Here is a 23,088-nt window from a genome sequence, read left to right on the forward strand (position 1 = left end):
ATTGTCATCCTACTCCTGTTAATCACTCCTGATAACCACCGAACTTCTAACCTCCATTGTTTCCGAGATTAAATGTCCGATGCCTTTTCTCAGTGATTTAACTCTTTCCTTCAGATCAGCCATCCCTACTCTTTCCTCCAAAGAATAGATAACCCTTACAGACAGTTTTTCATCAACTCTAGTGACATTCTTTGTGATTACAAAAATGATAAACAGACCCTCTTCTCACTCCTCAACCTGTCTGCGATCTTTGACATAATTGTCTACATAGTTGCTACTAATAGTCACTCTATGATCTACCAGGTTGAGATCATATTTACCTGAGTTAATTTCAATTAGAATCTCTTGCAATGACTTCTTTACTGAAGTAGAAGTGAGGGCTGTGCCAGGGAATGCCCAGGGCAAAAATAATGAGGTGAACTGGGATTTGGGCAACTAACAAACTGGTATTTAAATGTTGAGGTGAATGGAAGATCAAAAATTGGATGTTTAGAACTGCATTTAAAAAATGTGATTGAATAGGAACAGCAAGAAAAGTGAACATCATCAGCAGATTTTTCTCTTGTTAGTGAATGGGAAAAGTTTTTATTTTCCAGAGGAGGTGCCGAAGGAAGCAGATTTTGCGGATGGAAAAGGTACCACAATGGAGATCAATATGAGGAGAAAAATTGGAGGTAGCCTTACGTGTAGCAGGATGGATGTAACAAAACAAAAGAGGCCAAGGACCAAGAGATGGTTGTGAATTTTGTTTGAGAGCCCATGAAGATGTAAATGATTGAAGGGAAGTGAATGGTGTGGAGAGATAGCACGAGAGACCTGAGATGGTTTCACCTTTCTGAATTGAGAAGGCTGGTCGTGCAGAAGCAGGTAGTGGTGACCAATCAAGATGGCTTGGGGTAAAGTGGGTGGGCAACGATTTTAAATGAGAAACAGAGATGGTCAGTGGAGCAGAATATATGCAAGACAAACAGGCCTGTAAGTGGCAGATAACGTAAGATAAAATTAGATCTGGAGGGCTCATGTAGATTCAAGAGCCATCATCCCTTTGGCAACCTCCTGATTTGGATGCATTCTAGAACTAGGCTGACAGGACTTGATCTGTTTGACAGGGGCAGAGTTAGGTGTGTTCATCATGAAAATATTTGAGTCTTGTCTGGCTCTGACCAACTCACCTGGCTCAGGAAACCTTGCCCACCAAAGGGACAGTGCTACACTGCAAACAGATGCCACACGTGCTTGGGATGGGCCCAGGCAGCCACAGTCTGGCCAGGGCTTGGCTGGACTCCAGCTTTACAACCAAATGGGACTCAAATAAAATCATGTACAGTGAAAGCTGTGCCCACAAGTAAACAGACAGCCTAGATGCCAGTGCTGAAAAGGGCAGTGGTTGTACACCCATTGGCCATAGCTATAGGATCAGCACTGGGAGGTAAACTGGACCTGAAGAAAGTAACCAGATTAGTCCCAGTGGGAAGAAAGGTCATGAAGAGAAGCTTGTTAGGGTTTGAGGCTTCAGATCCCAGGAGCAGCACAGGGGGAAGGTACTGACTTGCTAAAAAAAAAAGTTGACCCTCTGATTTGTGACAGGAGATGCGAGTAGAAGAGCTATGCTGAAAGATAGGCTTTCAGATGTGTGGGTGAACTGAAGGGGGGTGTGATAGTAAGAGACCTAAAGAGGAAAGAATCGTGTCAGGTTGACGTCATGTTCTTGCTTACACTGCAGGCACTCGGAGCTGAGAACATCATTTGCTACCCAAGGTTAATTTCATGTGTTTTGGTCTCACTTACTAAAATACTGCTGACCAGTCTAACTGTGTATTCAATTATTTGCTTTCAGGCTTATAGAAGGATTCTTTCCCATGGAGAAATGTCATTTGCCCAAAGGATTAAAATTAAAACCTGGAAACCATGCAGACAATTATCTGGACTATTGGTACGTTTTTCGTAAGCATTTATTAATCATTGGCAAATGTTGTTTTGTTTTCTATAGATAAAGGTATTGGGGCTAAACTTTCTTTGTCTGACATCACCACTGGTCTGTTCCTAGGGTGTACTACTTGTTCCATTGTCACCTATCTCCACAGGCACAAGAGTTTCTGCAGATGCTGCAAATCTTGAGCAATGCAAGCAAAATGCTGGAGGATCTCAGCAGGTCAGTCAGCAAATATGAAGGAAAATTTACAATCTACTGGGTGAGACCCTTCATTGGGTCTCTGATTCAGCTGGATTCTGACGAAGAATATTGGCCTGAAATGTTGACTGCTTATTTACCTCCATTGGATGCTGTCTGACCTGCTGAGTTCCTCCAGCGTTTTGTGTGTGTCTGTCTCATGCTCAAGATCTCCATGGGGAGCCTGACTTCCAGTTCTTTGGCATGGTAGGGGAAGGCTCTTAGTGCAGGAAGCAAGCTGCTCTCATAGCCTAGCTGGTGGGACAATTTCTCCCCCCGGATTCACAGGCAGACTGGATGGAAGATCCTGTATATCCTGGTCTAAGGTATCCTGAAGTGGGAAGGAAAACAGCCCGAGGTCGTAGTACATATTGGTACCAACAAAATAGGCAGGAAAAGGGAGGAGGTCCTGTAAACAGACTACAGGGAGTTAGGAAGGAAGTTGAGAAGCAGGACCACAAAGGTAGCAATCTCGGGATTACTGCTTGTGCCAGGTGACAGTGAGTATAGGAATAGAGTGAAGTGGAGGATAAATGCATGGCTCAGGGATTGGAGCAGGGGACAGGGATTCAGATTTCTGGATCATTAGGACTTCTTTTGGGGCAGGAGTGACCTGTACAAAAAGGACAGCTTGCAGTTGAATCCCAGGGGGACCAGTATCCTGGCGGGGAGGTTTGCTAAGGCTATCAGGGAGAGTTTAAACTAGAATTGCTGAGGGGTGGAAACCAAACCGAAGAGACGGAGGAAGAGGTGGTTGGCTCACAAATAGAGAAAGCTTGGAGACAGTGCAAGAGGGAGGATATGCAGGTGATAGAGAAGGGATGTGCTCAGACCAATGGTTTGAAATGCATCTATTTTAATGCAAGGAGTATTATGAACAAAGCGGATGAGCTTAGAGTGTGGATCAGTACTTGGAGCTATGATGTGGTAGCCATTACAGAGACTTGGATGGTTCAGGGGCAGGAATGGTTACTTCAAGTGCCAGGCTTTAGACATTTCAGAAAGGACAGAGAGGGAGGCAAAAGAGTTGGGGTGTGGCACTGTTGTTCAGAGATAGTGTTATGGCTGCAGAAAAGGAGGAAGACATGGAGGGATTGTCTACGGAGTCTCTGTGGGTGGAAGTTAGGAAAAGGAAGGGGTCAGTAACTCTACTGGGTGTTTTTCAAAGACCACCCAATAGTAACAGGGACATCAAGGAGCAGATAGGAAGACAGATTCTGGAAAGGTATAATAATAACAGGTTTGTCATGGTGGGAGATTTTAATTTCCCATATATCAATTGGCTTGTCCCTAGAGTGAGGGGTTTAGATGGGGTGGAGTTTGTTAGGTGTGTTTAAGAATGTTTCTTGACACAATATGTAGATAAGCCTACAAGAAGAGAGACTGTACTTGATTTGGTATTGGAAAATGAAACTGGTCACATGTCAAATCTCTCAGTGGGAGAGCATTTTAGAGATAGTGATCACAATTCTATCTCCTTTACCATAGCATTGGAGAGGGATAGGAACTGACAAGTTAGGGAAGCATTTAATTGGAGTAAGGAGAAATATGAGGCTATCAGGCAGGAACTTGGAAGCATAAATTGGAAATGGTTGTTCTCAGGGAAATGTACAGAAGAAATGTGGCAAATGTTCAGGAGATATTTACGTGGAGTTCTGCATTGGTAAGTTCCAATGAAATGGAAAGGATGGTAAGGTACAGGAACCGTGGTGTACAAAGGCTGTTGTAAATCTAGTTGAGAAGAAAAGGAAAGCTTATGAAAGTTTCAAAAAGCTAGGTAATGATAGAGAGCTAGAAGATTATAAGGCCAGCAGGAAGGAGCTTAAAGAAAGAAATTAGGAGAACCAGAAGGGGCCTTGGCAGACAGGATTAAGGAAATCCCCAAAGCATTCTACAAGTATGTTAAGAACAAAAGGATATGACATGAGAGAATAGGACCAATCAAGTGTGTCAGTGGAAAAGTGTGTATGGAACCAGAGGAGATAGCAGAGGTACTTAATGAATACTTTGCTTCAGTATTCACTATGGAAAAGGATCTTGGCAATTGTAGGGATGATGTACAGCGGACTAAAAAGCTTCAGCATGTAGATATTAAGGAAGAGAATGTGCTGGAGCTTTTGGAAAGCATCAAGTTGGATAAGTCACTGGGACCGGATGAGATGTACCCCAGGCTACTGTGAGAGGCGAGGGAAGAGATTGCTGAGCCTCTGGCAATGATCTTTGCATCATCAATGGGGACAGGGGAGGCTTCAGAGGATTGGAGGGTTGCAGATGTTGTTCCTTTATTCAAGAAAGGGAGTAGTGATAGCCCAGGAAATTATAGAGCAGTGAGTCTTACTTCAGTGGTTGGTAAGTTGATGGAGAAGATCCTGAGAGGCTCCTGAATTCAATTCCACGATTGATGAAGGGCAATGCATTGCATGCTTTCTTAAACAAGGAATCAACCTGCACAGCAGCTTTGAATGTCCTATGGATTTGGACCCCAAGATCCCTCTGATCCTCCACAATGCCAAGACTCTGATCATTAATACTATATTCTGTCATCAGAAACCATAGAAAGGGTGCAGAGGATATTTACAAAGATGTTGCCTGGCTTGGAGAGCATGCCTTACGAGAATAGGTTGAGTGAACTTAGCCTTTTTACCTTGGAGTGATGGAGAATGAGAGGTTACCTGATGGAGGTGTATATAGGATGATGAAAGATGATGAAAGGCACTTATCGTGTGGATAGTCAGAGGCTTTTTCCCAGGGCTGAAATGGCTAGCACGAGAGGGCACAGTTTTAAGGTGGTTGGAAGTAGGTACTGAGGAGATGTCGGGTAAGCTTTTTTACGCAGAGAGTGGAGAGTCCATGGAATGGGCTGCCAGTGATGGTGGTAGAGGCAGATATAATAGGGTCTTTTAAGAGACTCTTGGACAGGTATATGGAGCTCAGAAAAATAGAGGGCAATGGGTAACCCTAAGTAATTTCTCAGGGAAGGACGTTTGGCACAGCTTTGTGGGCCGAAGTGCCTGTATTGTGCTGTAGGTTTTCTATCCTTTTAAGATCTGCCCCATTCTCATTTTAAAGACTTTCTACCCTCTCTCATGGGTGCTGTCTCACTGTCGTATAGTTCAAGGTATGTCTTTGTTTGTTGGCCATCTTTTCATGTTTTACCCCACTAGTAAAATTTGCTGACATTTGACGTGTGTTTGTCTCCCACTGTGGCAGCTGGGACTTTTTTCTATCTGAGTATGTGTCATGACCAGCGTTGGCTGTCCATCCCTGGGCACCCTGAAGTGTATAACATGCTACACTACTTCAGAAGGCAATTAGAAATCAACAGTGTTTGGGGTCTGCCGTCACCTACAGAATGGGTTAGGTACTGATGGCAGTATTTCTTCCCTGAGTGATGCTAGTGGACTTTATTTTTTTTTAAATTGCTGATCCTGTTTGCTTCTAAACATGCAATCCTTCTACAACTTATTACCAGTTGTTTTGTAACTTTTGAAATGATTCAATGGATTCTTGGTTACTGCTGTTAATACCGAATACTCTCACATCTCTTTTATTCCAAGCTTCTGTCTGATTTGAATTGCCTAAATGCTTAGGTGTTGGTATTGAAGACCATATCATTGATAACCAGTCCAGTAATATTCAATTATTGAGCTGTGCAGAATACAAGCTGATCCTTTGGCCCATCAGTTCTCTGTTGACCTTTTCCCCTCTCTATAGTAATCCCATCTGCCTGCATTAGGACATTATCCTTCCATGTATGGCTTTGGAGGCAGTGCAGAGGAAGTTTGCCACACTGATTCTGGAGATGATGGGGTTGGCCTGTGAGGAGAGATTAAGTTGCTGGAAGTAGACTCGCTGGAACTCAGAAGAATGAGACAGGATCTTATAGACACATCTTACAGACAAAGGGAAGAATAAGATAGAGGCAAGAAAGTTGTTTCCACTGGTACGTGAGGCTATAACGAGTAGATGTAGCATTGAGACTTGAAGGAATAGATTTTGGTTGAAGGTAAGGAGAGACTGTTTTCCCAGGTGTTATGTTTTGTAACTTTGTAACATTAAACTAACTCAAAGGATGACACGTGAATCCAAAATGCAGGTCTAACTTGGAGTTTACTTTCAATGAGGAGTGCACTTATAACGTGGTAGCATGATGATGCATGAAATTCACATATTTTTACATATAACCCTTAATGAATTATTTAAAGGAGCAAGAATGCTCAACCAAACAATATATATGGAGACAAGATTACTGAAATATTAAATACACAACACCAGAGAGCAATGAATCTGTGAAGTTCTCTGCCTAGTAGAGGTGACCTCATTAAATAAACTTAAGTCACAGATTTTTCCATAGCAGAGGAATTACCAATTATGGGGGAAACGGCAGTTAAATGGAGCTGAGCCCAGAGCCAGATCAGACTTGATCTTGCTGAATGGCGGAACAGGCTGGATGTTTTGGATGGCCTACCTCTGCTCCTGTTTCTTTTGTCCCATGTTCTTATGCTTATTTAAGTGTCAGAATCAGGTTTATTATCACTGGCATGTGGTGTGAAATTTGTAACTTAGCAGCAGCTGTTCAATGCAATACATAATCTAGAAGAGAGAGAAAAAAATAAAATAAAAAAACAAGTAAAGTTATGTATATTGAATGGATTTTTAAAAATGTGCAAATACAGAAATACTGTGTATTAAAAAAAATATACATGCAAGTGGACCTAGAGTTTATCATAAGAGGCTTTCTACCAAGAACTTACCATTGTGGCTTCGGTTTCTTCAAAGCCCATCGTTACTAAATAGTGTTAATCTGCTTAATGCTAAAATAATTTTTGAAATGTGAGCAAATGTATGCTGTAAGACTCTGGTGTAAACATTTAGAACTCAGGAGGAGGAGAAGAAATTAGTCCTGGCTTTCAACCTTATTTCATCAATCATTACAAACCTTCAACTTAGCATCATCTACCAGTACTTAACAACATATCCCCTGATTCCATTAATATCCAGAAATCTACCTTTTCTATTTTGAATGAACTCAGTGGCCGAGCCTCCATAATGCCAGTGGAGAGTTCCAAAGATTCAGCACCTTCCTTGTGAAGAAATGAGTACTTATTTCAGTCTTGAATGGCCTACCTGTTGTTCTCAAATTGTGTCTCCTGTCTGGTCTCCTCAGCTGTAGGAAACCTACCCCCTTCATCCAGCCTGTCAAGACCTTTATGTTTCAGTGAGCTCCTCTTACTACTCCAAACTTAAAAGAATACAGTCACAGACTACTTTGATGCTCCTCACAGGCACCCATTATCCCAGGATCTATTACTGTACTGTAAATCTTTACAGCGCTCCCCCAATGGTTAGTGCAATCTTTCTTATGTAAAGAGCTAAAAACTGCATGATACTGCAGATGACATCTCAAGAAAGTTCTATAATTCAAAGTAAATTTAATAACATATATGTCATCATATGCAACTATGAAATACATTTTCTTGTGGACATATTGAATAAAACCATAGAATAATAACCATAACAGAATCAGTGAAAGACGTCACCAGCTTGGGCATTTACCCAGTTTGCAGAAGTCAACAAACTGTGCATATACAACACGAAAGAAGTAATAATAAATAAATGCAATTCAATTATGGGACGTGATTTTCAGTGAACCCTTTGGTTCAGGAGCCTGGTGGTTGAGGTTTAATAGCTCTTCCTGACTTGATGCTGTGAGTCCAGAGGTTATTGTACCTTCTTTCAGATGACAGCAGTGAAAGCATGTCCTGGGTGGTGGGAGTCCCCAGTGAAAGATGCAGCTTTCCTATGATAGCATTTCATGTAGATGTGCTCAGTAATGGGGTGCGCTTTACCTATGATGTATCGGGGCATAGCCACTACTTTTTGTAGGGTTTTTGGTTCAATTGCAACTAGCCTGATGTAATTCCTTATTCCTGTCTTTAAGGTGTTTTTGCAATAAAGTCCAATAATTGCTTACTTCACCTGTACGTTGGTCTTGAATTGTTAGCCATGTGTGAGGTACTAGAAGATTGAAGGGTGGCTAATCTTGTGCCTTTATTTAAGATGGGCAGCAAGGATAATTTGGGTAACTAAAAGGCAGGATGTACCTTCATTTTAAAAAGTCAAGAACTGACTAGGGAGAGTCACTATGGCTTTATGCATGGGAAATCTAGTCTCACAAGTTAGACCAAGTTTTTTGAAGAGGTGTTAGGGCAGAGGGCAAGTGTTGCCTATGTGGACTTTAGCAAAGATCCCTGTGGTAGGCTGATCTGAGAGGTTACTTCACGTGGAATCCATGGTATCCTAACATAGTGATAGTAGTTGAAAGTTGGTTTTCAGATTGGAGTGCACCGTTGCTTGACATTTCTAAGCAGGAATTGCCAGAATTTCCAGAGTGTCAGGGGCAGAAGTGAGTGTACTTGCTTATTACAAAGGCAAAGGTGCTTGGGAAGCAGAAAGTTCTGAAGGTAGATCAGTCACCTGGACCAGATGGATTACACCCCAGGGTTCTGAATGAGATAGTTGAAGAGATTGTGCTCCTTCAGAAGTCACTAAATTCTGGAATTGTTCCAGGAGAATAGAATTTCATGAATGTCACTCCACTCTTTAAGAAGGAATGGGGATGATAGGAAATTACAGACCAGTTAACTTAATTGCCGTGATTGGCAAGATGTTAGAATCTATTATTAAAGATAAGATGTCAGGGTACATGGAGGCAGAAAATAAAATGGGCCAGAGTCAGCATGGTTTCATAGAACAGTACAGCACAAGAAAAGGCTCTTTGGCATTCAATATTCTGCCAAACCGAACAATTAATAATCAACTGGCTAACTTAACTAGTCCCTTATGCCTACACAATGTCCATGGCCCTTCATTTTTCTCACATTAATGTGTCTATCTTAAAAGTCCCTAATGCATCTGCCCCTACTACCATCGCAGGAAGCACATTCTAGGCACACACCACTCTCTGTTCAACCAACTTCTAGAGAGCTATGAACATGGACTCCAAGATCCCTCTGCTCATCAATACTATTAAGGGTCTACACACTACCTCTTTACATTTGAACTACCTAGGTGTAACACTTCATATTTTGTCAGGCATTTACCATTTCTCTGCCTGTATCTGCAAATGATGTATATTCCATTATATTCTTTTCTGGTCATCTATGCTATCCACAACACCACCACCAATCTTTGGATCATCTGCAAACTTACTAACCGACCCATGTAAGTTTTCATCTTGGTCATTTACATGCATCACAAATAGCAGAGTTCCCAGTACAGATCCCCATAGAACACCACTAATCACAGACCTCCAGCTCGGATAAGTCCCTTCAACCACCACCTCTGTCTTTAATGGACAAACCAGATTTGAATCCAAATGCCAATTCACCATTGATTCCATGCATCTAAATCTGGACAAGCCTCCCACACCTTACTAAAATCCAAGTAGACAACATCCTCAGCTCTACCTTCATCAATCACCCTCGTTACAAGACTCGATCAAATTAGTAAAACACAATTTGCCCTGCACAAAGCCTTGCTGGCTCTCCCTAATTAAGCCGTGGTTTTTTTAAATGCTCGTAAATCTTATCCCTAAGAATTCTCTCCAGTATCTTCCCTTCCACTGATTTTAGACTCACTGGTCTATAGTTTCCAGAATCAACCCTAGTTCCCTTTTTTAACAATGGAACAACATTAGCTACTTGCCAGTTCGCCAGGACCTTGCCTTGGCTAGAGAGGACATGAAGATATCAATCAAGGTCCCAGTAAGATCATCTCTTACATCTCTCAATAACCTGGGATATGTTGCATCAGGGCCTGAGGACTGAGTCACCTTATTGTTCTCTAAGAGACCCAACACTACCTCCTCCTTTACTTCGAAATGCCCTAGAACGTTACTGCTCTTGGCACTGATCTCCCTTTCATCCATATCCTTCTCCTTAGTAAGTGCTGAAGCAAAGTACTCATCAAGGACCTCAGCCTCATTCAAGTAAGGGTTCCCCTCTTTACCATTAAATGGTCTCACCCTTTCCCTAGGTATCATCTTACTCCTGATGTATGTATAGAATGCTTTGGAATTCGCTTTAATCCAACTTTCCAAAGAATTTTCATAGCCTTTATTAAATTCACTAACTTTATTAATTTCCTTCTTTACTTTCTTATAATCCTCCAGGACTCTGCTTGATTCTAGCTTCCTAAGCTTTACATGTGTTTCCTTTATCTTCTTGACTATATTTACCATCGCCCTTGACATTCAGGATTTTCTTACCTTACCACCCCTGTCCTTCTGATTGGAAAATGCTGTGCCTGTCCTGTACTCGGTGCAGTTGGTTTTTAAACACCCTCCATGTGTTGGATGGTGATCTGGCCAAAAACAGATGTTTCCAATGAACTCCCCTGCAAGGTCTAAGCTTATCCTTATCCATGGACATCTTAAAACTTAAGAAGCTGTTCCTGCTCACCCACTGAAAGGGCAGTCACCTGGCCAGGCCCCTTGGCCATCACCAATTCCAGTCCAACCCCTCATCTTGTTGGACTATTTACCTACTGATTTATGGAAACCTCCTGGATGTACCTAACAAACTCTGCCCCATCTAAACCACGTACAGTAAGAAAGTCTCAGTTTGTTATGAGTAAAGTTGCAGTTCCCCCCCCCCATGAGAACAACCCTATAACTTTTTATACCTTTTCTTCATCTGCCTTCAACTCCTCGCCCACCTCTTTTTACCGTCCTTTCTATCATACTGAAAACATCAAAACCCTTGAACATAAAGCACCCATTCCTGTCCCCCTCTCAACCAAGATCTGTAATGGCCACAACATCATAGGTCTCTAAGTGCATCATCTTTACCTGTAATACTCCTAGCATGAAATACATAGATATCAACCTATCTGTCCTATTGTATCTACTACTTTGCTCCTGCCTGTTTTTACTGACCCTGATATTTACCTAATTCTTTATCTCCTCATTTTCTAACCTGGTGCACTGGTTCCCATCCCCCTGCCAGTCTAGTTTAAACCTTAACAAGTAGCACTAGAGAACCTCCTGCCCAGGATATTGGTTCCTCCCCAATTTAGATACAACCTGTCCCTCTTGTACAGTTCACTCCTAGCCCTGAAGAGACATCAATGATCCAAGAACCTGAAACCTTGCCTCCTGCACCACTTTCGCAGCTTCTCATTCACCTGTACCGTCATCCAATTCCTACCCTGACTAGCACGTGGCATCTGTGAGTAATGCAGAGATTTGGAGGTCCTGCTCTTCAGCCTCTTTTTTAACTCCCTCCTCTCTACACATGCCATTGGTGCCAATGTGTACCACGACCGCCAGCTGCAAAGGGATGGGAGATGGAATTTAACTTGGAAAAGTGCGAAGTGATGGGTTTTTTTTTTGGTAAGTTAAAGCAAGAGAGTGCACAGTGAAATACAGGGCCCTCGAGTGCTGAAGAGCCCTTTACCAAGGGGTATAGGTACATGGTTCCCTGAAGGTCGTGATACAGGGTGTTGAAGAAAGCACATGGCACATTTGTCTTCATCAGGTGAGGTCACTGTAACATGGCATCCCAAGAGTTGGGATGGTATGTTACAGTTGTCTGAGACATCGATGAGATTACATTGGAGTATTATGCGCCGTTTTCATTGCTGTGCTAAAGGAAGGGTGTGGTTTAGCTAGAGAGGCTGCAGAATTGATTCATGTGGGTGTTGCTTAGGGTAGAGGACTTAATGTCCCTGGAGTAAAGAAGGCTGAGGTGTGACCTTATAATAGAATCTTGAGGACATAAGTAAAGTAGATGGTCACAGTCTTTTTTCAGGGAGGGGAAGCTTAAACTAGAGGCCATAGGTTTAAGGTGAAAGGGAAGTATTTAACGGAGAGCTGTGGGACAACTTTTTCATGCAGAGGCCAAAGGGTATATGCACTGACATACTGGAGGGCACGGTCGAGGCAGGTACAATTGTGGGCATTTAAGGCATTAGGACAGGTACATGGATAAGAAAGATTCAGAGGAGTACAAGGCCAATTTGAATGTTTCTGTGCAGGATATCTTTATGACTAAGCCTATAAGCACTGATTCCCTGAGGTATTCTATTAGCCACTGTCTGGCGGTTTGAGAAGGAACGGTTTATTCTGAATCACATACATGGGAACCACTCCTTTAACGCACTGTGTCCATGACAAATATCAAGTAGTTATTTACCTAATCGTTTGTGGTTTTTTTGTCCTCCCTTCATTTACAGCATTCTTTCCCAACCTTTGCAATATATAGACGGTTCTGCAAATGATCTTTTACCTCAAACATTGAATCTTCTTGTCTCCTTTCAGATCTGGTCTTGCCTGAATAGTTGAGCAATGTTTTTTTATTTTTATTGCTTCATCTGCAGTTTCCTGGATTTTCAACTTTCTTCTAAAAAAAAGCTAATATACGGTAAAGGGTAGCAATCAGTGTCATCACAAATGAGACATCAGTTCCTCAGAACAGACTTGAACCACTGATTTGTGTTTTGATGATTTGTCATGCATGGTCTTTATGAACTCTGAAGTGTGCTAAACGTCTTTATTTTCCCACATAAAAATCAGTGGCGTATAAGAACACGCAACACACACAAACTGCTGGTGGAACACAGCAAGCCAGGCAGCACCTATAGGAAGAAGTACAGTCGACGTTTCGGGCCGAGACCCTTCGTCAGGACTGCATTCCACCAGCATTTTGTGTGTGTTGCTTGAATTTCCAGCATCTGCAGATTTCCTCGTGTTTGCATATAAGAACCCAGTAGCTTCAGAAGAATGTTGGGGGGAGGGGGGAGAAAAAGCACATAGGCTGTATTTCATAGGGTGAAGGGAACAGATGTTTGGCTGGGGTAAATATAGTAAGCGTGGAACTGTTGGGCTGAATAGTTTGTTTCTATGTTTTAATATAATGAATCTCATACTGGGAAAGTAGTTGTGGCTTCCCTCCAAGAGGACCTGTAGGCTTTGGAGGTTTGGTGCCTCAATGACTCAGAGAGTGATGTTAGCTGGACTCGGGGCTTTATGCTTTAGCTCTCGGTAGGGTCACCCATGCCAAACAGGTCAAAGGGTAGAGGACAGAGTAAGAGTGGTCCACCAGTCCTCCGGGTTCAGGGGTTTAGCTCAGGGCTAACAACCCTGACTGGTAAAACAAAATTGTTGCAGAAGATCCTTCTACATTTGAGTGAGATGGTTTTCCTGGAGTCTCTACCTGGGACTTGCCTAGCTGACAGTAGTGAAAGCTGCTGACATGCCAAAGGAAGCCCTGAGCACCACAAGAGTTGGAGGACCTTCATTGCTACCCTAAACGCCAGTGGCATAATGGACATTAAATAAGTAAGGAAGCGTGGCTTCAGTGTCTTTCCCTCTCAGTACTTAGTGACTGAGACAACCATTGCCCGAAAAGTCAACTGTACTCTTTTCCATAGATGCTGCCTGGCCTGCTGAGGTCCTCCCAGCACTTTGAGGGTTTCCAGCATCTACAGATTTTCTCTTGTTTGTGATTAGAATATTCTTACCTGCCTGGATCAGAGCACCAAATGAGACAGCATTGGAGGTAACATGTGGAGAAGATAGTTGTTTCTCATAGTTATCTTTTCCCTACTCTCCAGGACCAGGACTGATGTTCAAACCTGCACAAGCTGGAATGCTCCGATCATTTGGGAAGGGACCTTTAACCCAACTGGATTCGATGAGATGCACAAGAAAAAGAACACTGTTATTGGTCTCACAGTCTTTGCAGTTGGCAAGTATGTATGTTGAGTATTGTGTTACAGAGAGTCCTGTGATCACCCTCTGGCTACTGTGTGATAACCTACGATTAAACACCATTTGCAAATAAAGATCCAATATATACAAGAAACCCTAGATGATTCTAGGCCAACAGATTTCTTGAAACATGAGTACAATAGTTATTTAGGCAAGGATACCAATTCCTTCAAAGTTTTAAAAAGAAGCTGAATTAACCTAATGGGACATTGAGAATAATTAAAATAGAACACAATGAAGGAAGCTCCTTGTAATTGTAAATGATCGCCATTGGATTTCTGTACGTTTCCGATCCTTGGGGTTCTTTCGGGAGTCAGGAAGGATGAGCAGTCTTAATTCTAATAATCATTTATTTTAGAGTACAAACAAACATACAAATACTAAATAAATGAAATAAAGGGCTGAGAAATGATGCTAAGAGGTAAATGAACGGCAAAGAATGTGAAGGCAAAAAGAATAAAGATGGTACCTCTGGAAAATCCATCACTTGTATTGTTGACATAAGTAAAATTAGGAATAAACTAGTTAATAAGCAACATAATTAAAGCAATTCCATCACATGGGTAATGTGCTAATACTTAGTCAATGAAAAATGAGAAAGGTAATTACAGTAAATTCTGGTGTACAAGCCGACCTGGAGTATAAGCTGACCCCCATTTTCAAGGCTAAAAAAGTGACTTTTTCGTGTTACTTTTGTATAAGCCGACCCCTTTTGTAGAGGTTTTTGATTTAACCAGAAAAAATCACAAGATCTCACATGCCGGTGCTTAGTGGTCACAGAGAACTTCAGTATTACCCTTCCTTTAGCCATGTTTCATTTTTATTGCAAACTGATCTCATTTTCATTTTTATTTTTAGAATATTTTTATTGATATATAATCTTCTACAGCTATAAAATGATACAAAACTTCAAGTTGATATATATACAATTAATAAAGCTGAAAAAAAACTTATCAAAAAAGGATAATATATGATAATGAAAAAAAAAAGAATTTTATAAAGAAAAGAAGGAAAAAAGAGAACCCCAACTTACTAAAAATAAGCCCACTAACTACAAGAGAAAGGGGGGAAAAAAGAAAAAAGAAGAAAAAAAACATTAGGAATCAACTCCCAGAGCAATACGACTTACCATCATCAATATATATATAAAAAGGAATCATCAGCCGCCAAATCATGTTTATATAACATAAAAACTTAATTCATAGTAAAAAAAAATCCATACAAACTTGTGTACTTACACGCGTGCACACATACAAATCAACAGTACAAAACTTTTGCATTCATGGTCAGTACATTCATTGGTGTCAACTTTTTTACAGCCATAGCACCACGGCCACTAATGTGTGCCCCCCCCCCCCCACCCCAGAGTGACACATCATTTCAGTGCTTGAGGGCTTTTCACACCTGACTCAGCCCCTCCATGTGTAGTTGCAGATAGACCTTAGACTGTGATCCTTCCCCACAGAACTTTTGCATTGGCTACACTGAGCTTAGCTCATCCCTCAATGCACACTCCCTCAGCCTGGAATCTGCAAGTCAGCCAACTTGAGAGTTACTTTGAAACCATTCTTCCAAACTTTTGCTTCTACAGAAATTAGTCTTAATCTTATTTCATGCAAAATCTCATCTTAACACTGGGTTTGTTGTGGACCTAGACTCAGTACAATTTCAGGTCAAGCATTATGCCAACAGTGTCCTTAAATTTTTGCCATTGCTGTATGCACCTTGGCTCCAACAACTTTTCCAATGAAGTGGAGATATTGTGTGGGACAACAGGAAACCATTCATCTTGTATCATGTCCAGAACCAAGGCCTTTCCAATGTGCTCTGTTGTGCCGAAGGTGGATACGTGAGCAGAGGCTCAGATGTTGTCTACTTGCTATGAGAGAACGTGTCCTGCATTAACATTCATAAAGCAATGACCAATCTGACCTCATTGTACTGAACTGGTTGCACATGATATTGAGATCTAGGGACATAAAAACTGTTGGAATATCAGGGAAATGGGGTTAGTGAGAGAAAGTTAACAGTTTTGAAGAATTGTAGCTTGTGAGTACAGCCTCTGCTACAAACATCAAACTGGAATGATTCCATGTTGTGTATTTATGGTTTGATGAACCATAAATACCCTCCAAACCCTGTCAGCATTGGTGAAATGTCCAATATTTTTAAAACTGGCTTTCTTATAGACAAATTTAAATTCATGTTGCTTTCACTTTCTTAAGATCAAGAGAGGGAGACCCAGGAAAGAAACGAATGAATCGGAGTCTCAGGAGACAGGCTAGTTTCTAACATCCATTATTAGCCTACCAACTCCCAAAACTATCTTGACAACTCTTCTTCCCAACCAGCCTCCTCAAGATTTCCAGCATCTGTAGAATCTCGTGTTTACCTTTGGATTTAGATTATTTTATCTATGTTTTCCACTTTTAACGGCTCCCATTCATTCACTGACCGATAACCTTGTTTGCTGCTTGTTCACCCTTGTTTTGCATCATCAGTGATGTTCTCCTCTCCCTGCAAGCTTACTTTTCTCCTTCCCAATTCTGAGGAAGGGAAACGTGTTTTTTTTCTCTCTCCCACAGATACAGACTGACCAGCTTAGTGTTTCCAATATTTTCTTTTAACCACATAAGAGTTGGATTGACACAATTTTAGCAATGAGGGACAGGGACAAGATCTGTGTCATGTCTATGTCAAAGTTTGCGAAGTCCTACTTTAAATTGTCAGAGTAAAGGGGATGTGTTTAGTGTACTTACCAGTTGTAATTACTTGATAAAATCTGTTGATTCAAATGTTCTGATGTCTGGGTTAAGTCTTGTTGAGTAAAAAAGAATTTGATCAGCGTCTTACCTGAAAGTGTACCTGTATTCCTGGTCCTAGTGCTGATAATTGTGAAATCAGGAGCTTATTGCCCAGTCCCCATGTTAAATTTTTCAGAATCAGAGGTTGGGGGTGTGGTGGTGAGGTGATGTAAAGAAAGTGAAAAATGGTTTGGTCACCATTACATGTGGAACTGTTAGTATTGGCTGATGTTGCCTCTGCATTTCACGCAACTTCATCATAGCTTGAGATTGTGAAATTAGAAAAGAGTTGGTTATGTGAGCCAAAAATTGAGTGAGTCTGTTTAATTACTACTTCTAAGAGGGTTTACCTTTCCATGTTTCAGCTACTTGGACTTGTACTTGGAGCATTTCCTGATGACTGCTGATGAACATTTCATGCCGGGATTCTCTGTCATCTTCTATGTGTTTGTAGATGACCTGACCAAGCTTGAACAGATAGTTTCAAAGCTGAGTGGAAGAGGGAAAGTCAGAGGTCTTAAAGTTGAAAGGCACAAGCGATGGCAGGACAATTCCATGTTCCGTATGAAGCAGATCTACGAGTTGATTGAGAATCACGCCAAAAAGGAGGCCAACTACATTTTTTGCTTTGATGTGGATCAGTATTTTAAAGGTCGCTTCGGCACAGAGGCACTGAGTGAGTCAGTGGCTCTCCTACACGCCTGGTTCTATAGAAAGCCAAAGTTCCTGTTCACTTACGAAAGTAACCCTCACTCCGCAGCATACATAGAGAGCAAGGGGGATTTCTACTATCATGCGGCTGTATTTGGTGGCACTTGGCAGGGTGTGAGGAACCTGACGGAGGCCTGCTACCTGGGGATTATGCACGACAAGGAGCGAAATATGGAGGCCCTTTGGCATGATGAGAGTCACCTTAACAAATACTTCTGGTTGCATAAACCCACCAAAATTCTCTCACCAGAATACTGTTGGGATCCAAAAATTGGATGGCGGAGAGACATCCATGTGTTCCGGCTGCTCTGGGTCAAGAAGCAGTATGAAGTCAGTCGAGAAATTAACTAATTATTTGAGAAAGGAGAGTTATATTGACTTGTATCTCTTTCCCCTTTCATCTCTGGTTGTTCTCCTGGCAGGCACAGAGTGGATTAGGTGCAAGGGGGAATAGCTACAGTCTGTCCTGAATTCTATGTGCCTTATCTTTCCTCACACATATTGAATTTAGAAAAGGATCTCCTTTTCCACCAGTCTGTTGCAAGGCACCATCTTGAAAGTGGGTCTGAGGCTTATATGAGGAATAATTGGCCTGGAGGTAATTAAATCACTGAAATTTCCTGATGGTGAAATGGTTCTTGGATGGCCCGCATTTCAGTTAATATGTCCTCCTTATAAACAGCAGCCAGTAAGGACAGCTGCCAAGAACCCACTTACTTGCTAAGACTTCAGGGGTTTTTTTTCAATGGACTATTCCCAGATGAGGGTTCCACAGAGGAAGTGGAAAGGGGGAGATGAGGTCTGGCAGCCACCAGTTTGACAAGGAAGATGGCAAAAGGAATGACATTCCGTAAGATAAGATGGAAGACTCCAGCGCTATCTTCCATTCTCTATTGATTTGTCCTTCATTTTCTACCAGGACTTGAGCTGATCCTGTGTTTACCTGCTGCTGTGCTTGTGCACTGAGCTGCATCTTTACATACATGCACGCTAATGCATGTACTAAATCTTTAGGTGTTTATCGTCAATCTATTTCAAATTACAGTAATCTGTGAATAAAATCAGAATTCTGCACAGAATTCAGATATCCACCTAGGAATCTTTTGTTAGCAAATTTCGCATAAATTCTCATAATTTAATTGGAACAGCTGCTACTTTGATTTTTGCTGTAATAATCTTTAGTGTGTCCTTCCAATGCCAGAAACAAATTCCGTTTAAACCTGGTTCTGGGTCAAGTGGATAAAATAAACTAAAGCTTTAATGGAATATTTTTTTAAAAGAGAAAAAAATCTGTGAATTATGTTTACAGAGACCCTTTAAGGTCAGCACTGATTTTACGTTGTTTTGATATAATTAATAAATTGCAGATCTTTCTTTTTGGGTAAGAAATTGTATGTTTGAGTTGGGGTGAATAAATTTACAATTCTGGCAAATGTGTTTTCATTTTGCATTTGAAAAATGTACCTGTGCATATTTCCTTTGGCTCCTGTGTGGTTTTGCTGAGTTAACTCTACAGAAATCTGGTGGAATGGGTGAGCTCCAACACCTTGGCATGCTTGCCTTTCTCTCCCAAATGACTGCCAGTCTGAGTCCATTTTGGAGAATCCGGCAGATTAGACTTCACTACTGGAGCAGGTAGACATGCCATGTTTTTGAGGAGTCAGCAAAAATTAGTGACTCGTGAATCATCGTCAGCTGTGTCTTCAGCTTCACGTACCTTGAGATTTACAATCTCTTCTCGAAACACAATTCAGTTTTTTTTTCCCTACAAGTTCCTTGGGGGGGAAATGTTGGCGAAGACATAAACAACAGAAGATCATGCCGAATGGTCTTCGAACTGTGGCGAGATGATTAGTGGGATTCTCTGTGGGTTTATGTCATGACTATTACTTTGTTTATCTGGACTAATGGTTTTGACATGTAGGGACTTGAGTGTAAGCACAGTTTTGCAATTTTCAGTTGACGCAAAAGCCAGCAAAGCAATGAACTTCAAAGAGGAAAGTGACAGCAGCAGGATGTACACAGGTTGGTGAAAGTGGTAAGTAAAGGGTATTGGTGAGAAGCATCAGTTAATGGAAATAGAACAGAGAGTGGTACAGTCCTTTTGGCTTGGATGTTATGCCAACCAATACAAATGTACTCCACAATCAATTTAACCCTTCCTTCCTACACAGCCTGTACTCTCCATTTTTCTTAAATCTGTGCCTATGTGAGAGTCTTTTCAATGTGCCCCTTGTACCAGCCTCTGCCACCACTCCCAGAAGCTCATTCCAGGCACCCATCAGTATCTGTGTATTTAAAAACAAAACTACATCAAACATATTTATAAACTTTTCTCCACACATCTTAAGCAGATAGCCTCTGGTATGAGCCATTGCTGCCCTAGTAAAAGATGCTGGCTTTCCATTCTAATTTTCTACACCTCTATCAAGTCACCTCAGGGTTTCTTGTCATCAAGCATCCTAGTCGATCTCCTCTGCACCCTCTCGAGAGCTTCCACAACCTTCGTATATGGAGCAACTGGAGCTGAACATAATACTCCAAGTGTGGCCAAAGCAGAGTTTTATAGAGCTGCACCATTACCTGGTGTTTCTTGAATTCAATCCCTCAGCTAATGAAGGCCAGCACACCAAATTCCTTCTTAACCACACTACTGATTTGCACAGCAATTTTGAGTGATCTGTAGACTTGGATCCCAGTATCCCTCAGTTCCGTCACACTGCTAAAATCATGGCCTTAACCTTGTCCTCCATTTACAAGCGCAACCTTCCAAAGTGCATCACCTCACACGTTTCTGGATTAAAATCCACCTGCCACTTCTCAGTCCAGCTTTGCATCCTGTCACTATCCTGATACAATGACAACAGCTTTCTACACTATCGGTAACACCTCCAACTTTTGTGTCAGCTGCATACATACTAACCCACCCCTTTGCTTCTTCTTTCAAGTTATTTACAAAATACACAATGAGCAGAGATCCCAGAGCAGATCCCTGCAAAGCACCACTGGTCACCAACCTCCAAGCAGAATAGACTCCATCTGGCTTCTATGGGCAATCCAATTCTGAAAACGTGCAAACAAGTTTCCATGGATCCCATGCCTCATGAATTTCTGGATGAGCCTGCAATGGGGAATCTTGTCAAACAACTTACAAAAATTCATATGTGCTACATTCACCACTCTGCCTTCATCAGTTTGTTTGTCACCTCCTTGGAAAAACTCAATTAGGCTCACGAGGCGTGACCTGCACCTCATGTAGCCATGCTGTCTATCGATAAGAAGGCTATGCTTCTCCAAATGCTCATAAATCCTGTCTCTAAGAACCTTCTGCTCACCACTGATGGATTTTGCTTGGAAAAATAAGCTGAAGTAATACAAAATATATTTTAAAAAAAGATATACTCAGACAATGTTGGAGGTGTGCAATCCAAATCATGGACAAAGAGAACTTCTGTTTTTCAGTTCTGAGATGACCTTACTTTTCAGTAACGGTAGGATTGACTGAAGATGGGCAATATCCTTGATAGGATGAAACCAAATGAGCTAATGTGGCTTCAAGATCTTCTGTTTGGCTAATAGCAGGGTTGTGGGACACGTTCAGCAAATCAGCTTATGCAAAATGAGAGAGAAATACTGAACCTGTCTCCCAGTTAGATAACTGCCAAAATGGTCCATTTCTGAAACTGGAGGAGGACATAATGTGATACCTTAAGTTGAAGAATTAATTGAGTCTGGATGGCTGTAAAATGCCCAGTCAGATGCTAAGATGTTGAAAAGGTAATTCATTCTAATAGTACAGGAGCCCACAGATTTAAAAAACAAAGTCGGTCAGGAGTGGAGTGGAGAGCTACTGCAGCAGGCATCCAGAAGTAACATTGTTGACTGCCTACAGTTGCTTCATGGAGTGATCACCTAATCTTAAGACGAGACAAGATTGTAAACACCAAATGCTATGCATTGAAGTAAAGACGAGTGAATGCTTATTTTGGCTGGAAAGTTTGTTTTGGTCCCTGGAGGATGTGAAGGGAAGAGATAAAAGGAAGAGTACCAAAAGGGCAGGTAGGTAGGCAGAGGGGTGGATGGCTCTGTTGGTTTAAAAAAAATAAGTCAAATTCTTGGGAAGAGGTGACATAGGATCAGCAGATGTGCAATCGTTGTGGGCAGAGTCTAAAAAACTGTAAGGGTAAAAAAAAACACCCTGATAGGGGTTGCATACAGGCCTCTAAGCTTTAGCGTGGATGTGGGGTACAAATTACAACAGGATATAGAAAAGGCAAGTAAAAAGGGCAAGTTATGACGGTCATGGAGGATGTCAATATGTAGGCAGAGAAGAGTTGGTGGATGTTGTTTATTTGTATTTTCAGAAGGCCTTTGACATGAGGCTGCAAAACAAAATTAGAATGGATTTTTAGGGATGGTACTAGCATGTAAGGAAGATTGGTTGATTAGCAGGTGGCAAAGAATGGGAATAAATGCAGCCTTTTCTGGCTGATTGCCGTTGACTAGTGATGTTCCTCGGGTTGGTATTGGGAATGCTTCTTTTCACATGAGATATTGATGATTTGGATGATGGAATTGATGGTTTTGTGACTAAGTTTATAGACAATAGAAATATAGATGGGGTTACTGAAACAGGGAGTCTTCAGAAGCACTTGAACAGACTGGGAGAATGGGCAAGCAAGTAGCAGATGGAATATAGTGTCGGGATGTGTATTGTCATGCATATTTGTTGAAGGGAATTAAGGCGTAGACTATTCTCTAAACAGAAGTCAGAGGTGCAAAGGGACTTGGGAGGCCTCATATAGGAAAGCAAATACAATGTTAACTTTATTCTGAGAGGATTAGAATTTAAAAGCAAGGATGTAACACTGAGGTTCTGAGGCATTGGTCAGACAGCACTTGGAGTATTGTGAGCAGTTTTTGGGGCCCCCTATTTAAGAAAGGATTTGCTGGCATTGGGAGAGCATCCACGGGGAAATTCATGAGAATGATCCTGGGAATGAAAGGGTTAATACGAGAAGCATTTGTTTGAAGGCTATTTGACTGTTGTTTCTAGAGTTTAGAAGAATTGGGGGAGGGGGTGGGTATTGAATGAAACCTATTGAATGTTGAAAGACCTAGACCAGGAGTTCCCAGCTGGGTCCACAGAACTCCCAGTTAGTGGTAGGGGTCCTTGACACAAAAAATGTTGGGAACCCCTGGCTTAGATAGAGTGGATGTGTAGAGGTTGTTTCCTATTGTGAGTGAGTCTTCAACGAGAAGGAACAGCCTCACAGTAGAAGGGTGTCCCTTTAGGACAGAGATGAGGAACTTGTAATTCAAATTTTTATTATTATTTATTCTTATTTTACAAAGCAGCACAGCATATCATAGAGCAGATACAGTACAGCATATTGACACAGCCATCCCATGACAAGAATTCATATAAAACTAAGAAACAGAAAAAAACTTCTTATTTAAGTTTAAATTAACATACAACCAAAATTGATCCCATGTGTCTTGCACTTTCCCCTCACTGTTAATTCTTCCCAGCGTGTTCATATGATGAAAGCTTAACCGTTTCCTCAGTCCATTCCTTCACGGTTGGACATCTGGGTTTTTTCCAGTTTTGCAATATCATTCTTGCAGCT

At 41.5% G+C, this 23,088-nt stretch overlaps 1 protein-coding gene across 1 annotated transcript in view; it reads left to right on the forward strand.

Moving 5' to 3' along the window:
* The window catches only part of LOC132382020 (alpha-1,3-galactosyltransferase 2-like), a 67,971-nt gene extending 49,080 nt beyond the window's left edge, over positions 1-18,891 (forward strand). Inside the window, exons 3-5 of the mRNA XM_059951830.1 lie at positions 1,838-1,933; positions 13,787-13,924; positions 17,113-18,891. Coding sequence (XP_059807813.1) covers positions 1,838-1,933; positions 13,787-13,924; positions 17,113-17,809 — 931 coding nt within the window. The 3' untranslated portion in view covers positions 17,810-18,891. The remainder of the gene's footprint in view (positions 1-1,837; positions 1,934-13,786; positions 13,925-17,112) is intronic.
* The last annotated feature ends 4,197 nt before the right edge of the window (positions 18,892-23,088 follow it).

This window comes from Hypanus sabinus, chromosome 27, assembly GCF_030144855.1.
Source record: "Hypanus sabinus isolate sHypSab1 chromosome 27, sHypSab1.hap1, whole genome shotgun sequence".
Lineage (NCBI taxonomy): Eukaryota > Metazoa > Chordata > Chondrichthyes > Myliobatiformes > Dasyatidae > Hypanus > Hypanus sabinus.